Source organism: Brassica oleracea, chromosome C4, assembly GCF_000695525.1.
Source record: "Brassica oleracea var. oleracea cultivar TO1000 chromosome C4, BOL, whole genome shotgun sequence".
Taxonomy (NCBI): Eukaryota; Viridiplantae; Streptophyta; class Magnoliopsida; order Brassicales; family Brassicaceae; genus Brassica; species Brassica oleracea.
In genome coordinates this window covers 19,027,396-19,044,510 of record NC_027751.1, presented here as the reverse complement: position 1 = coordinate 19,044,510, position 17,115 = coordinate 19,027,396, and the positions used below count along the sequence as shown (strand labels likewise).

General features: G+C 44.1%; 3 protein-coding genes across 3 annotated transcripts; all 3 read left to right on the top strand.

The window, feature by feature from the left end:
* The first annotated feature begins 3,278 nt into the window (after positions 1-3,278).
* On the top strand, positions 3,279-4,568 carry LOC106338310. Its single transcript, XM_013777324.1, has 2 exons — positions 3,279-3,544; positions 3,656-4,568. Exon 2 carries the CDS (start codon positions 3,669-3,671, stop codon positions 4,566-4,568), a length of 900 nt encoding a protein of 299 aa, XP_013632778.1. The 5' UTR covers positions 3,279-3,544; positions 3,656-3,668.
* Positions 4,569-5,490: 922 nt separating this feature from the next.
* Positions 5,491-7,246, top strand: LOC106338309. The gene is made up of 2 exons (XM_013777323.1): positions 5,491-6,421; positions 6,609-7,246. Exons 1-2 carry the CDS (start codon positions 5,491-5,493, stop codon positions 7,244-7,246), a joined length of 1,569 nt encoding a protein of 522 aa, XP_013632777.1.
* Positions 7,247-15,874: 8,628 nt separating this feature from the next.
* On the top strand, positions 15,875-16,324 carry LOC106338308 (glutathione S-transferase T2-like). Its single transcript, XM_013777322.1, has one exon. It carries the CDS (start codon positions 15,875-15,877, stop codon positions 16,322-16,324), a length of 450 nt encoding a protein of 149 aa, XP_013632776.1.
* Positions 16,325-17,115: the final 791 nt, after the last annotated feature.

Here is a 17,115-nt window from a genome sequence, read left to right as displayed (position 1 = left end):
GACGCCAACGGCTAGTTCGTCGGAATTTCCTCGGAATTTTGTAAAATCCCCCAACGGCTCTCCAACGGCTATAATATTTCCTCGGAATTCATCGGTTTTTTCCGAGGAACAGAGTTTTCCTCGGAATTTCCTCGGAATATTCTGACGGACTGAGGTTTCCTCGGAATTCCGTCGGTATATTCCGAGGAAATTCCGAGGAAATATATTTTCCTCGGAAAAAACCGATGAATTCTGAGGAAATATTATAGCCGTTGGAGAGCCGTTGGGGGATTTTACAAAATTCTGAGGAAATTCCGACGAACTAGCCGTTGGCGTCGGAATTCCGTCGGAATTTCCTCGGTATGTCGGCAGGATTTAATCTATATATACAAGCACTCCTCTTCCTCTTCATTCACTCCATATCTTCATGCTCCCTCTTACTCTCTTTACACACGAATTTGATTCATAAAAAATATGTCTTCTTCAAATTATTTTCGTTCTTGGATCGATGACCTCATTTGGATCCGAACACGAGATTGCTTACGGAAGAATACCAACGAGGTATAACCGAATTCATGGGGTTAGTTCACCGACAACCGGAAGCAAAAACAGGTATGTTAAGATGTCCTTGCTCTAATTGTAAAAATAGAAAGGTTATTAAAGAGTGGGATGTTTGGACTCATCTATATTTGAGTGGGTTTACACGAAGTTACAAAATTTGGTATCATCATGGGGAAACTGATTATGAACATGGTAGTACTAGCGAACCTCAGCCAGCGGTTAGATTAGAAGAACCAATTAGAACGGATGTAGATTATGGTGTAGGTACTGAGCAGATGGTAAATGGTCATTTTAGAGGGGAAGATTTACCCAATGCAGAAGCTAGGAGATTTTATGATATGTTGGATGCTGGAAAGCAACCATTGTACGAAGGTTGCAGAGATGGTCATTCAGCTTTATCATCTGCTACAAGATTGATGGGATCCAAATGAGGTCGATCGATCCAAGAACGGAAATAATTTGAAGAAGACATATTTTTTATGAATCAAATTCGTGTGTAAATAGAGTAAGAGGGAGGATGAAGATATGGAGTGAATGAAGAGGAAGAGGAGTGCTTGTTTATATAGATTAAATCCTGCCGACATACCGAGGAAATTTCGACGGAATTCCGACGGAAAAGGCTAGTTCGTCGGAATTTCCTCGGAATTTTGTAAAATCCCCCAACGGCTCTCCAACGGCTATAATATTTCCTCGGAATTCATCGGTTTTTTCCGAGGAACACATTGTTCCTCGGAATTTCCTCGGAATATTCCGACGGACTGAGGTTTCCTCGGAATTCCGTCGGTATATTCCGAGAAAATTCCGAGGAACCCCAATTTTGTGTTTCCTCGGAATTTCCTCGGAAATTCCTCGGTATATTCCGAGGATTTCATTTTCCGTCGGAATGTCCGTCAGAATACCGCTGTTTTCTTGTAGTGACACTTATATAGATCTAATGACTCAGGTAGATAAATTTGATATACGTTGCCTTGGCTGCTCTCTTCAAATGCAGTTTCGGTAAACTCGATTTAAATATATACAAACTTAGACATTCTACACATTCAATCACTCAGACCCCTCTCCACCTCACATTTCAAACTACGCTTGTACTTATCCACCACAACACAAGTCATATGGTTTTACCTTCTTTTTTTTGAATTATACAGAGGTATCCTGGCTCCACAGAAGTGATCCAAACTAGTCACGTGTTGCCACGTGTCGGTTCTCTGTCCCTAGCGATGCCGAAATGTTAATTCCCCAGTGGTCGGGATTCGAACCCAGGTGGCAGTACTCACAGCTGTAAGCCTTTTACCACTAGAGCTAGAAGCCCCGGTTAAAAAAGATGGTTTCACCTCTTTGCCGGGAACCCAAACATTGTAAATAGTCATTCCCACCGTGAATTGAACCCGGGTGGCGATAGTTACAATTGTAACCCCTTTACCACTAGAACAACTCAACATTGGTAAATATGGTTTTACCTTCATCAACAATAAATGAAAGTTTTATTTTAAAACTATAGCAACCCAAGCATTTGTCAACATCCCCGCGCAAGCCCCTAGTGTTAGTAAAGAGTAGAGAGTTCTAATAGCATTTCCAATCATAATTTTAAACCTCTAGTGTCACTTGCGAACCGGGAGAGACTGACAAATCTTGATAATGATAACCTTATTATTCATTTTTCTATTGAATAATTAGTGATTTTGTATACGTAAAATGAAACCCATCAAATACAAAACTGAACCCTGGTTTAAAATCTCAAATTCTAGAGAAGATAAAAATCCAATACCCAATAAAAATAAAAATAAAAAGACAATTAAGCAGGGGTGAATTAGCTGAATAACAATAATGAAGACAAAAATTAACAAAATAGTCATGTAAAGGTCTAGCTAGGTGAGGGACATGGTCGGTCCTGAGATATTGAAGGTCCAATACAACATACAAAACCGAGACCCTTAACTATATATAAAAAAATTTCTTGATAAAAAATTAATTTATAATAAAAAAGTTTACAACAACTTCAAAACTATTAAAATTTGATATTTTTTGTAAAATAACACTCTATAATTTGTTTTCTGAAAATTATCAATCAAACTTTTATAATCAAGGTTTTCTGATAATATTTTTCTTAGTTGATAACATAGCCAAACCATTAAATATGTTTTGTAATATAGTTAATCGCAAGTAATATTTTTACAATTGCAGTATTGAGAAGTTTCTTTTGGTTGGAGCATCTGAAACCGAGATTGTAAACATTAGACCATCTATATATTTTGATAACTCTTTTTGGTATTTTGGTCTTGTAACTCGTACTAGGAGTTAGTAGGAAAAGAGCGAACACAATTGCCTGTAAAAAAAGAATAATTTAGTCTGAAAGATAATTATTCTTAATCAGTTATGTTTATTAGTTATGTTCTTTTTAATCTATTCATATTAAATAACATAAAAAGATATGTAGGATTTAATTGTGTTTGTATATAAAAGATGTCTCCTCACTTTTTTTTAACTTGTGTACAGTACACATTGATCCATTTAAGTAACAACAATAAAAAAAATATACCTCATTTTTTTTATGAATCATGGGCCCCATACGATTGTTTCACGTGTATGGGGTCAAGCCCCGGCTTGGTGAGGGATGTGATATTTTGTCACAAAACTAGACGATATATTCCTATTTCGTGCCCGTAATGCACATGCGACACCCATAACGTATGAGTTTGTGATCGTGGGCATTTTATTTTACTTATTTTTTTGTTAAACGGTTTTCAATTAATAAATTAACCGATTACAGAAAGCTAGAAGCATCAGTACAATAACATTAGAAAAGAAAAGGGAGAAAAATCAAAGGAAGCTGATAGAGAACAGAGTAAGGGAAACAGAAAGCAATTATCATGCGGATCAAACCAGAAATTAGCCAGAAGAGAACCACGCGAGAAACCTTTTGCAGTCATCGCTTATTAGATCTAGAGATCAAGCTCCACTGATAAAGCAAAGAAGAAGAAGATGAAAGTTTGTTATGATTAAATTGGTAAATTTTGTTACAATATGGTTATGTATTTATACTATCTAATATCGGTATCAGATTTATTCAATCATATCACAATACCCTTAAAGTTTTATTCTCTGCTGTTTTCGTTAGGTGTTTAAGCATAATGTCTCAAGGTCAACTTTTGGAGAGGAAAGGTGCGGGGATGGTTTGCAAACCATTGAGGGGTTCAGTGCCTCATTTTGATAATTCCGAGCTTATCAAGGTGTATGCCAAAACATTGATTGGCAGATGTATGAACCCCAAGAAGCAAGATGTGAAAGCCTTGATCATCATGCTGCCAAAAATTTGGAAAATGGAGGAGAGGATTGTCGGAGCTGATCTTGGACTTGGGAGGTTCCAATTCGATTTTGATCCAGAGGAGGATATTGAAGAGGTTTTCAGGATGCAGCCTTATCACTTTGACTATTGGATGATCTCGCTGGTCCATTGGCAGCCGGTGAGGGAGAAGAGTAATGATGTGCCCAAGTCCATGGACCAGACCGATCAGAACGTTCCAGACGTCCCAGTTGAGGTTCATCCTACCGATCAGATCAGACAGATTGACCGGGCTGTGTATCGGCTCGACCCGCGAATGTCTGGATTGGAGCTTCGTCCAGATACTCGACCAGATGCTCGAACTGGCCGAACTGAAGCCCGTCTCTCCCAGCCAACTCGACAAGCCAAGACTGATGGTCAAGTCAGAACCAATTTAGCTCGAGCCAATTCCGATTCAGACCATGGCTTCTCTCTTTTGGCTCGATTGGCTCGTACCGCATGTACCGACGACCGTGCTGATGATCTTTCTACCTTGTTCGATCCGAACATGGACTTTTCCTTTGGATATTTTTCTAAGGCAAGGATCCTTAAGCTATCAGAAGACTTTGGCTTTGTTGGAACGCAACTTGTCCGATCAGAACGTCCCGCAGCCCTTGCTGATCGTCCCGCCTATGTGCTGATCCTTACCGCTTTGGACTTAGCCGGTTCAGATGCATCTGGACAGAAGCCAAACGGTCAGTTTGACTAGTTTTCTCTCTTTATTTCCGTGTATTGACTAGATCTTGATCTAGATCTACTTTTCTATTTAATGCCTAGATCTACAAAACTCTATAAGTATGTAAACTCTTCATTGGGAATAATTAATCGATTTTTGCATAAACCTTTTGAGTTAAACTCTTTGTTCTTTGTCTAGAACTTGTCTTGTTTCTTGGTGAGTCATATCCAAGCAAACACCTCTCTAAATCGTTGGTCTTGTGAGCCATATCAAGCAACGGTTCGAGATTCTTCTTTTGGTGGACTTGTGAGTCATATCAAGCACCATCTGAAGTTGGGAATATCGAAGGCCAATCCGCATCCTTCGTGAGACCCTTCAATCCATATAGTTCTCCATCTGGAGTTCATATCCAAATCTGATCTATTAGAGTGAGCTGATCTTAGGGTCCTTCAAGTGGTATCAGAGCCGCTTGTTTGGTATCTTCTAAATCATTCATCTTTCTCATCTTCTATTTCTAAATCATAAACACTTCTTCTTCTATCTATCTTGAATCCGGGCCCCTCATTACCATCCTTTACATATATAAAAAAAAAAAAAAAGAAAGATCGATCTATAACAAAAAAAGGAATTCGAAAAGATTTCATTTGGGGGATTGGTGGTGGAAGAGAAAGCCTGCTGGCTGAGGAGAAATCCACCCTTTGAAGTGGTTAAAACGGATTCCCAAAACCAAAATCTGTTATCTTTCTATCTTGAGAAAATTCCCTTTGTGTTCGCTTCGATTTGTCCATTGGGATTCTTAGATCTGTTCTTCTTAGAACCTTGAGTGGAAACTTGTTTGTGTGACCATCCAAATTCTGAGATAAACACGTGAGTGGGTGAGGATCAAACACTTGAGAGTTTGAGGATTTTTATCTAACGTTTTGTGTTTAAGAAATTTCAGGAACCATGAGTAGTGATGATGAACGGAACCGTCCCAAACTCAGTTGCTGGATTGTCTAACCTTCAAATGCGTGCCTTGAATGATTCTATGTGTAACATGTTGAACGCAGGTTTAGATCAGATCCACCAGAGGCTTGATGAGATTCAGGCCAGCCAAGCTCCTTCTATAGCCGGAGCAAGAAGAGACCGTCCGCGTAGGAACACTGGGTCTGACGATGAGATCCAAGAGGAGGATGATCAAGAGGACGAGGCCAGATCAGCCTACCGTCCAAGAAGAGGTCCTAGAACCCGAGATCCAGGTGATGTCAATCCTTTTGCTAGAAATGAACGTACTAATGATAGATTAAGTGGATTGAAACTAAAAATCCCATCTTTTGAGGGTAAAAATGATCCTAATGTTTTTCTTGAATGGGAAAGAAAAATTGAACATGTCTTTAATTGTCAAAACTTTTCTGAACTTAAGAAAGTTAGACTAGCTGTTACTGAATTCTCTGGCTATGCTATTAATTGGTATGATCAAGTTGTGACCCACAGGAGGAGAACAGGTGAGAGACCGATTGAGACATGGGATGAGTTTTCCATGCTGATGAGGAGACGATTTGTTCCTGCTCATTATCACCGAGACCTCCATCAGAAACTCAGACGCTTGCTTCAAGGCACTAAGTCCATGGAAGACTACCACCAGGAGATGGAAACTTTGATGATCAAGGCCGATGTAGACGAGCCCATGGACGCCACTATGGCTAGGTTCCTCTCTGGGCTTAACCGAGACATCCAAGACCGTATGGAGCTTCAAGAGTATGATAGTGTGGAACAGATGCTACACAAGGCCATCTTGATCGAACAACAAGTTAAGAGGAAGAGTTTCTCAAAGCCTGCCATTACCTCTAAACCGGCCTACTCTTCTAAACCGGCTTTTTCTCCTAAGCCAAGCTACCAAGACAAAGGTAAGTCTTCTTCCACAACACATAATGCTTTTAAAACTGATGTCCCTGCTCGTGATGACAAAGGAAAGGCAGTTGATACTTCTGGCCGAGCAAGAGACATTAGGTGTTTCAAATGTCAAGGTCTAGGACATTTTGCAAAAAAATTGTCCCAACCAACGAGTGATGATTCTCATGGTAAATGGAGAAGTTGAATCTGAGGATGAACAGGAGGACAAGGAGGATCTTGGACCAATCTTTGATGATGAGGACGAGTCCTTTGGATATCCGCATCAAGGGCCACTACTTGTTGCTAGGAAAGGCATGATCGAGTCTATCTTCGATGAGACGGACGGCCGCTTAGTCGATGGTTCCGATCCAGCCTTTGATGATGAGTCCGATCCGATCTATGATGAGGAGGCTTACTTCGACTATCCAGCTCATGGTCCTCTACTTGTAACAAGAAGATCTCTGAGTGTCCAGCCCAAAACCAATGAAAAAGAAAAAAGGGAGAATCTCTTTCATTCTCGTAGTTTAGTTTCTGAAAAGGTTTGTTCTTTGATTATTGATGGTGGGAGTTGTACTAATGTTGCTAGTGACACTCTTATCAGGAAACTAGGACTTGCAACTCGGCCTCTCTCTCATCCTTTCAGGTTGGAATGGCTAAACGAGGCTGGAGAACAGTATGTGAAAGAGCAAGTCACTGTCCATATTACCATTGGCCGATATGAGGACGAGGTCGTTTGCAACGTTCTTCCTATGGACGCATGCCACATTCTCTTGGGCCGGCCATGGCAATTTGATAAGAGAGCCGTGCATGATGGCTGTTTGAACCGATACTGTCGATAAACTAGTAAAGAGAAAGGACGAGTTCTCGTCGGTGGGTCAAGACAAAGACGTGTTTTATTAGATCAATGAGTCGAAACAGTGTTACAAAACGGGGAGAGACCAAAGGAATTAGTCCGGCGAAAGCTGGTTCGTCGGACCGTACAAGTCGGCGAGAAGTAAGATAAGAAACCCTAAATCTAGCCGAAAGTGAGTGTAATAGTTTGCGGATCCCCTCCTTGTTGCCTTTTCTCCTCCTTTTATAGAAACATGCTCGTTAACCTAAGGTGCTCTGTCCTTACAGGCCTCCTCGAGTGGTTGGGCCGAGGTGTCGGGCCGCTGACTCGAGTCATCGAGCCGACGACTTTCGGTTGGTCGTTTCACCGATCAAAAGCAGTCTAAAGCCGAGTCGACCACCGGCTCGCAAGTTGACGAGCCGACTTTCTTTGTTGTGATCATGTGTCTGGATAATTGTCTTGTGGGCCTTTAGGGAGGGGCTAAGCCCATACCCAACAGTAAGTCCCCCCAGTTCGCTGGTGAGTAGCGTAGCCGACTCAGCGAATTTGGAAGTAGGGTTTGCAAGACAATCGTTCCAGGTTTATGATCTCACTTGATTCCTCGACTGTGTGAGCAGCTCGTTTATTCTCACTCCGTGATTTGACCGATTCGATTTGGACCGGCGGTTTCTTCCGGTTTTGATTTCGACTGTTGGTCTCGATTCAAACCGGTCTTGGTTTTCCTCGAGAAGTCGAAACGTCGCGAGTCGTGGTGAGCTTCACGCGCCTAAATGGGCCGATCTAGGCCCATCTAGGCCTAATGATGACGCCTCGGGGTGTGATGCGCTCCTTCCCTTATAAATACCCCCCTCGCATCTCATTTTCTCCACTCTTCATCCGGTTCAGGTACTTTTTCTCTCTTGCTTTCCGCTTCTCTCTCTAACGTTGTAGTCTTAGTCCTTTGAGAATGTCGTCGGGCGGTAGCGGTAGGCTTTCCAGGGCACAGAAAGGGAAGGCTGTGGCGAGAGCGACCGAATCGAGTCCTGCTAGTGACGTCGAGTTAAACTCTCCCTCTGACTTCGAGATGATTCATCGTGAAGCCATGATGGATACGGAGAACATGGATACGCCTCAGCGAGTCCTCGTTGCTGAGTCGGCACGTCAACTCCGCGAGGAGAGAGAGGCTGCTTCATTGATTGCGAGAGACGGTCAGGGTGGGGCAAGTGAAGGAGAGGCTTCTCTCCCTGACTTCGTTCCATGCTGTTATCACCCCGAAGGAATCTTCGAGGATCTCCCAGCTTTGGCGCCGGAACAGATGCGTTCTCTTGTCGTGGAAGGACAAACGTGGGAGAACGTCGAGGAGACTCGTTTGACTCCTAGCAGCGTGAAAGCTTTGCTGAGAGAGTGCAGAGGAGTCGGAGTGACTTTCGTAATCCCAACGAGGTCTCAGAGGCCGTGGTCCCCTCTGTTGGGGTTTCAGTGTGTCTACGAGTCATACTTTCAGAGCGAGACCAAGCTCTGGTTTCTGATTCCTCGACTCATCACATCTTATACGAGACGTCGTGACGCAGCGATGAGCCAGTTCTTGAATGGCGCGTTCCGTATTTCGGTAGCGTTGATGGTGAAAGCGGCGGAGATCGATATCTTAATGAGAGTGCGGACTCTTGAAGAGCTGACCTACGTTAAATCTATGGGGGACGGATTGTTCTCGATTCAGATGAGGCCCAACTACAATGTGATTGTTGACCACCCTAGCAGGACGGCCAATTGGCAGGGCTTCTATTTTTACGTCAAATTTGATGGTATTGCCTTAGAGGAGCCGCCCGACGATTCCTTTCGATTTTAATGGAATCATAAGCTCGATAGAGCACTGTTGTTAGCTTATCGACTGTTTCTTTCTTTTATTTTCTGACTGACGAGTCCTTGGTTGATTACAGTTGATCACCCAGATTCGGCCTCCTATCCAGAAGAGTTCATTGCTAACGCTCGGGCCGTCATGTCGCGTGTTCAAGTAAGTTGGAAAGACATCACCGTCGAGGGGATTCGAGGAGCCACCGGTAGGATTCCGAAGAGTAAGTTTTCTTTTCGTGATTACATATTTTTCCTGGCTCGCGTCTGTTCACTCTAGGCCTTTATCCGGATCAGACTCGTCGACCTCTTGCTGGGGACTGGAGATCCGATTTACCACCTTTGATTACCGGAAACAAGCGGCGCTTTTCGATATTCAATCGTGCCGAGCAAAAGGTGATCAACGCAGCTAGGGAGATGAAATAACTTTCGGACTTGAGCGCACTAATCAAGAAGAAGCTGAGCGAAGGGAAAAATACGTCTTCTGCGACTCCCGGTGAGACGACTCCTAGTAAGACGACTCCTGGTGAGACGACTCTTAGTGAGACGACTCCTGGTGAGACGACTCCTAGTAAGGCGACTCCTGGTGAGACGACTCCTTCAGAGCCTCCCCCTCCTGCTGTTTCCTCGGGACCAATCAATATCGAATCCTCGAGGGAGGACCTCATGCAGTCTTTTGAAGGAGAGACTGCCGAGCCATCTGTGACAGACGGTAATAAGAAGAAAAGGTCTGCTCCCGATTCTTCTGCTTCAATCGACGCCCAAGCGAGGACTGGGTCTGATGAACCTCCGAGGAAGAAGAAGAAGAAGAAGGAGAAGAAAAAGAGGAAGAAGTCTACTGAGGGGCAGTCGGAACTTATCGGGGACGCTGAGGGCCACGAACCTGTTGTTCATGAGGGCTCTTCTCGTGATGCTGCGACTCGAGCTGTCGTTGAGTCGAGCGGTTCCCCGAACATCCCGCTAGAGAAGAGGAAGAAGTCTTCCTGTGGGAGTGATGCGTCCGCTTCTGCTGCAAAGACTCCTTCGGTGGCGCCTCCGACGACCACGGGGGAGGCTCAGCCTCGGAGGAACCTCGGATCAAATTCCGCGATCGCGTTGAATTCAAGTATGACGGCGACACTCCACTTGCTTACGCTCTGTCGGAATGTGCTGAGCTTATTCGACAAATTCGAGGTGGCGCCAAGGATATGCCTCCTGTTAAAGATCTCCTCTTCAAAGACGCATATGTTGATGCAGCGAGGACCAAGGTTTTGGTAAGGATTACTCTCCTCGTCTCGCCTTCTCTATATTCTTAATTCTGATCCTCCCCTTTGTTTGTGCAGAGCGATGGGAGCATGAACTACGTCGTTGAGTTGTACGACACAGCCCTTAAGGAGACCATCTCCAAACTGAAGCAATCAGACAGACTCGTGCGAGCGAGGGACACGGTTCTCAATCGCAAGACGAGTGAATTCAGGGCGGCGATCGACAAGGCAGCAGCGGAGCAGAGTCGGTTACTCGCAGGGAAGAAAGCTCAGAAGGAGAAGTTTATGGAGAAGTTCGGGGAGCTGAAGGACAAGTTCAAAAATGCAAGTGAGAAGATCAGAGGGCTCGAATGATCGGAGGGCTCGAAAGAGAGAGAGCTACTTTGGAAAAAGAGAAAACTGCTTTGGAGGAGAAGAGGGTGGCCAAGACTTTAAGGCATCTGAAGGAGGTCAACCGGTTGAGGGACTCTCGAAGTTACGAGGTTACGCATGAGTAAGTCCGCGTTCAAACGGCTATGATTGTAAAAAGCAATCATCGTTTTGCTAAAATTCGAGACCTCGAGAAGCGTCATGGCGACTTCGAGACGGCGAGATCCCTGCAGAGCCAAGCCATTGGAACGAAGAAGTGTCTTGAAGCGCTTAAGGAGAGCGGGATTGATATCCCGCAAGAGACGTTCGACCTGTTTGCTGAGCAGGAGAAGGAGTTCGAAGCTGAGGCTAAGCGCTTAACAGTTGGCGGGATTTCCGAAGAGCTTCTTTGTTTGTCTCTGCTTCATCTCCCGTCCACCTTCTTGAACGAGGACGTTTTGGCAGCAAACGACCCGTACGGGTCGAACGCAGGTCTGATTGATGCAGGAACCGCGGCTTCCCTCCAAACTCCAACTAGTTCTCAGGGAGATCATGCGATCGAATGGCCGAATGAACCGACCAGGAGAGAGCTCGGGGAGTCGTATGTTCAGGGACACGAGGTCGTTAGCAGGGTCGAGAGGTCCGAGGATGCGACTGCTCCACTTGTATTGGGCCCTGCCCCATCAATGGCCAACCTCGTCGTGAGTGAGGAGTCGTTGATCCCGGTACTCGGAGTTAGCGACGCGAATCCGACTCTTCCTTTGGGTCTCAAGGAGGCGGGATCGGAGCCTGTTGACCTGCTCGAACTCTCAGACTTTCAACTGAAGAAGAGGGTGGTGAAAAATTGGACGAGCGGGTCCCCGGGGATAATCCGCAAGGAACAGAGGAAGGAGTGGTCGACGAAGTTGAGGATCCGCCTGCTTCGGCAACGGACGAGGCTGGAGGCTCCTCAGATTAGCTCGAAGCTCGAGTCGTCAAGGAAGACCCCGATCGTGCCGAAGACTAACCTCATATGTTGTTGTTGATTTGCTTAAGCTTTCTGTTTTTTAGCCCTTTGAGGCATTTTTTATGTAATTTCTGAACTCTTTACTTTGCGGCTGTTTTTCGTTTCAGACCTTCAGTAAGCCTTTTTTTTTTAAAAAACGAAGTTTGCCTTAGTCGTGAAACACAGTCTCGTGGACTCGGAAGTGCTAGTTGCCTTTCGACGAGTCGCTGAATTGTGTTTCGGACATTTGATTCTAACGATTTTGACTTAACGATTCGGTCAGAGTTTCGAATTAAACCGGAGAGTCGATTGTCCAGTCTTATCGAATCTTGACGCGTTATGTCGTCAGTTCGAGTCCTCGAAAAAGTATAACTTTCGACTTCGAAGATAATCGTTTATAGTTTCGAGCGACAGCGGTTCTCATTCGATCTTAAAGTGATCCTAAAAATGTTAGGTTGGCCAAACCTGGCTTCAAAGGATCATAAGGTGATTGAAAGTTGTTGTCTCGAACGCATCGGCTGAGACCGTGATACGACCGGGGATCCCTTGAGTACGTGTCTGATCAGGACATGCTCGTTAGTGTGCACGAGTTCTAGTACGTTCGTCCGAGATAGAAGGTCATACTCGTGCGTAAGCATCGTTCAAAACAATTCGCGCTCCAACTTGTTGCGGAATTGTTTTGTTATAGCTGGACCATTTAAGGCTGCCTACGTACCTCTGGGAGAGGAACAAGCCATTCGTAGTTCGTTTTTGGATTAGTAAAAGTGGCAGTGGAAGCGCATTCACTTGTTGTTGTTGTTTATTTTTTATTTTTTATTTTTTACGAGTGAAAGTGACGGAATTGTCATTCACTTGGAGGCGTTGATTCGGAGATTCGATCGAGTAGGACTTGCAGGTGCTCGACTGTTAGACATGTTCTCGAGAGTAGTATCTTCGGAGATGCATGGAATTCCATGCTCTGGGAACGGGTTCGCCAGTCGACGTCTCGAGTCGGTAGACTCCTGGTTTAACAACCTGAGCAATTTTGTAAGGCCCTTCCCAGTTAGTTCCGAGTTTGCCTGCATTCAGCTCCTTAGTGTTTTCGAACACTTTGCGCAGTACTATATCACCCAGTTCGAGAGGTCGAGACTTGACCTTCTTGTTGTAGTAGCTTTCGATCTGATGCTGATAATTCTGGATGCGGAGCAGGGCTTGGTCGCTGCGCTCTTCTATAGCGTCCAGAGCGTCGAAGAGCATGTCGCTGTTGAGTTCAATGTTCTGCGGCATTCTTGACCGTCGTAGACTGGTTACGTTCACTTCGACGGGGGCCATAGCTTCGACTCCGTATGCCATTGAGAAAGAAGTTGATTTTGTTGCTCCTCGAGGAGTTGTTCTATGTGACCAGAGAACACCGTCGAGTTTATCAGCCCAACATCCTTTTTTTAAGTCGAGGCGTTTCTTCAAACCGTCGATTATGATCTTGTTGGATGCCTCGGCTTGACTGTTGCTCTGCGGGTATCGCGGACTCGCTGTGTTGAGTCGGATTCTCCATCTCTCGTAGAATTCTCGGAACTTGTTCGATATGAACTGGGAGCCGTTGTCAGTCACTATTTCGTAAGGTAGGCCGTGGCGACAGGTGATGTTCTTACACACGAATCGTTGAACTTCTTTTTCTGTTATGCTAGTGAAGGCTTCAGCCTCAATCCACTTTGTGCAGTAATCTGTCAAAACTAGGACGAAACGCTTCTGTCGAGAGCTCGGCATAGGGCCGATTATTTCCATTCCCCATCGCATAAAAGGGTATGGAGCAGTCATCGTTCGCAGCAACTGCGTTGGGGAGTGGATTGTCGATGCATGTCACTGGCATTGGTCGCATCGCTGGGCGTAAGCTTCGCAGTCTGCATTCATTGTTGGCCAGTAAAAGTCGAGGCTTTTGACTTTTAACGCGAGGGCTCGACCTCCGGAGCGGTTTCCCGCGGCGCCTTCATGCGTTTCGGCCATGACAAGGTGCGTCTCCTCGCCGTTGATGCACTTCAGAAGCACCTTGGTTGCGGTCCATCGATGGACTTCTCCATCCAAGATGACGCAGTGGGCACTCCTTGTCTTGAGCCGTCTTGCAATCCATTTCTCGGGGGGTAAACTTTCGTCGACCAGATAGTTGATGAATTATGTCCTCCAGTCGGTACCTTCAATTTGTTCTGTTGCGGGGTCCTCGTCCATGGGGATGGCTTTGGTTATGGGTGCTATGACGGTCACTTCGCTAGGCGGGAGCTCGATGCTTGGCTTGTCGATCTTGTGGATGGCCAAGATCGCGCAGCCTGCTACCCATGGCAGCGAGGGCGTCGGCGCACACGTTCTCTCCTCTGGGGACTTTGTTGAGTTCAAAGAATTCGAAGTCCCTAGCGAGTGTTTGAACGACTTTAAGGTATGCGTCCATTCGTTCGTTACGAGCATCGTAGTCGCCGCTAAACTGACTGGTAACTAGTTGTGAGTCGCAGTATGCACTGAAGTGTTTTGCTTTGACTGCCTTAGCGAGTCGTAGTCCTGCGATCAATGACTCGTATTCCGCTTCATTGTTTGAAGCGGTGAAGCCGAAACTGTACGACTGTCTGATTAGCTCGCCTGTTGGAGACTGAAGTTGGCCTCCTGCTCCTGATCCTTTGTTTGTTGACGATCCGTCGACGTGAAGTATCCAATTCTGACTTGGAAGAACTAGGTCTTGCTCTAGCGCATGCGAACGATCTGAAGCCAGCATTGGAACCAGTGGACTGGGAACAGAGAGTAATAGAGATACCGTCGTGGAGGCGAAGGCGCCAATCATCTCTGGATTCGGATCGAGAAGCCTCACCGCCTCGATCTCCATAGAAACGATCTTTGCTACGATTCTTTCTGGAGAAACTTTGACGGATCCAGAGCTGAAGTCGGGAGTGGAGTAGGTTACTCCGACCTTCGCGGCGGAGATCGGCGCCGGCGCCATCAGTACCACCACCGTTACAGCGATAACAATGAGTACGAGATCGCATTTTTTACTCTGTTTTATTTGATGATTCAAAGTTTTCCTTCTTTGTCTTGAGTTTGAAGTTTGAGTAGACTTTGGTTTTGATTCAAAACAGTTGATTGATTAAATCTTCATTGTCTTAATCTGTTCCAAGTTTCTTGTGTGTTTTATTAAATCTTCATTGTCTTTATATGTTCCAAGTTGATTGATTAAATCAGTTCATTGTCTTAATCTGTTCCAAGTATCTTGTGTTTTGATTAAATCTTCATTGTCTTTATCTGTTCCAAGTTTCTTGTATTAATTTTTGAAGTGAGAAGTGTCTTGTGTTTTGATTTGAAACAGAGTTGGAGCTGCGAGGGAGACAGTAAATGAGAAGACACATAAAGAAGACAAAGGTCTTGCAGGGAGCAGCAAGATACAGAGGTCACACATAGACGTCAAACCATCTATCTTTAAGTTCAGAGGTATGTAGAGACAATCCTTTAGTGAGTGTTAGACATTGTTTAGGTTGGAATTAAATGGTCTTTAGGAGTAGATACATTGATGGGCATTGTGAATGTTGGAATTAAATGTATTTTTGAGGTGTTCTGGTTGATTTATAATTAGGTAGATACATTGATGGGCATTTACACATAACAAATCTCATACTCTCATTAAGTTTGCTTTAAAAACCGACCAACTATCCCTTTCTCAATTCACATTTCTTTCATCTCCTTGGAATTCATATCTCTTCTCTCATCAGAAGAAGCTCTCTTTCTCCTTTTTTAATTTCTTCTCTTTCGGTATGGATCCATTTAGTGAACCTTATGGCTTTCAAAATCTCCTAAACAGTCAACAACCAAATCCCTCCTTCTCCTATGTTAGTCGTGAACCAAGTATTCAAGTCCCTGCCTCGGATGCGCGTGCATTTGGTACTGGATGCCCTGAAGATGCAAATGAAGATGAAGTCATCTCGTCTGACCGTAAAGAAAGACGGAAATGGTCACCAACTGAAGACAAGGTGCTCATTTCTGCTTGGTTAAACACGTCCAAAGATCCTGTCGTGGGAAATGAGCAGAAAGCAATGGCGTTTTGGAAACGCATTGCTGCTTATTTTGGTTCAAGTCCACAGCTTGGCGGTTACGAAAAGAGAGACACAACTTCCTGTAAATCGAGGTGGGGGAGATTAATGAGGGCGTGTGCAAGTTTGTTGGTTGCTATGATGCTGCAACCAAACAAAAATCGAGTGGCCAGAGTGAGGATGATGTTTTAAAGATGGCTCATGACATTTTCTTCAATGATCATAAGAGAAAATTCACACTTGAGCATGCATGGTTGGAGTTGAGGCATGATCAAAAATGGTGTGGAGGTCTGACGAGTAATGTGAACTCTAAAAGAAGAAAGCTTGATGATCAATCACCACAGTCATCAACGTCAGTGTCATGGAGCCTTGGAGGAGATGAAGGCATGGCACGGCAGGCTGGTGTCAAAGCTGCGAAGGGCAAAAGTAAACCGGCTGTGAGCAAGGGTAAGACTTCTGAAGTAGAAGGGAAGCTGTGTGTTGACTTTCAGAACATGTGGGAGATCAAACAAAAGGATTTTGAATTGAAAGAGAAGTTTAACAAGCACAAATTGCTTGACTCCCTAATTACCAAGACAGAGCCATTAACTGAACCAGAGATTGCTTTGAAAAATAAGCTCATTAATGATATGTTGGTTGCTTAGTTTGAGTTTATGGATCTTTACCTTCTCTTATTTTATGTATGAGTTTCAGTTAATGCTTCTGGTCAAGTCTGTATTTGTTTCTCTGGAGTCTGTATTATGTATAATATTGGCTATTGCAATTTATAATATTGGTATCTTTTTTATGCTGTTTTTCTTATCCTAGATAGAATTGACTTATGCTATTTCAATGTATAATATTGTATACATACTCGCCTTTTGCTGTTGCAGGACTTGGCGTGGGAGACAGATACAAACAGTGGCTTATGGTATGTTTCAGTTACTCAATACATTTTCACTAACTGGCGCCTTGTTAGGATTGTAACTGATGGTTAGGATTATAACTGATGGCTAGGATTGTAACTAAACGTTTTGAGAATTGTGACAGAAACAAACAACAAAAGAAAAAAAAAGAAGACAGTGGCATGTGACAGAAACAAACACCAAAAGAAAAAGAAAGCTTGCAGTGGCATGTTACACAAACAAACACCAAAAGAAAAAGAAGGAGGCAGAGCATGTGACGCCCAAGTGCCATACGTTTCCGCTTCTTCCTTTATAAACCATAGATTCATGTTTTGTAAATCATATTGTCCTACTTTGTTTCTCTTTACAAAGAGTAGATTCATGCTTTGTAACTTCTCAAAACATCATTCTCAAACGTATTCTCACGTATTCATGTTTTCTCACGTATTCATGCTTTCTCACGTTTAACGCTTTTTCAAACGTTTGTAACTTATCAAACGTATTTCTCACGTATTCATGCTTTGTAACTTCTCAAAACATCATTCTCAAAC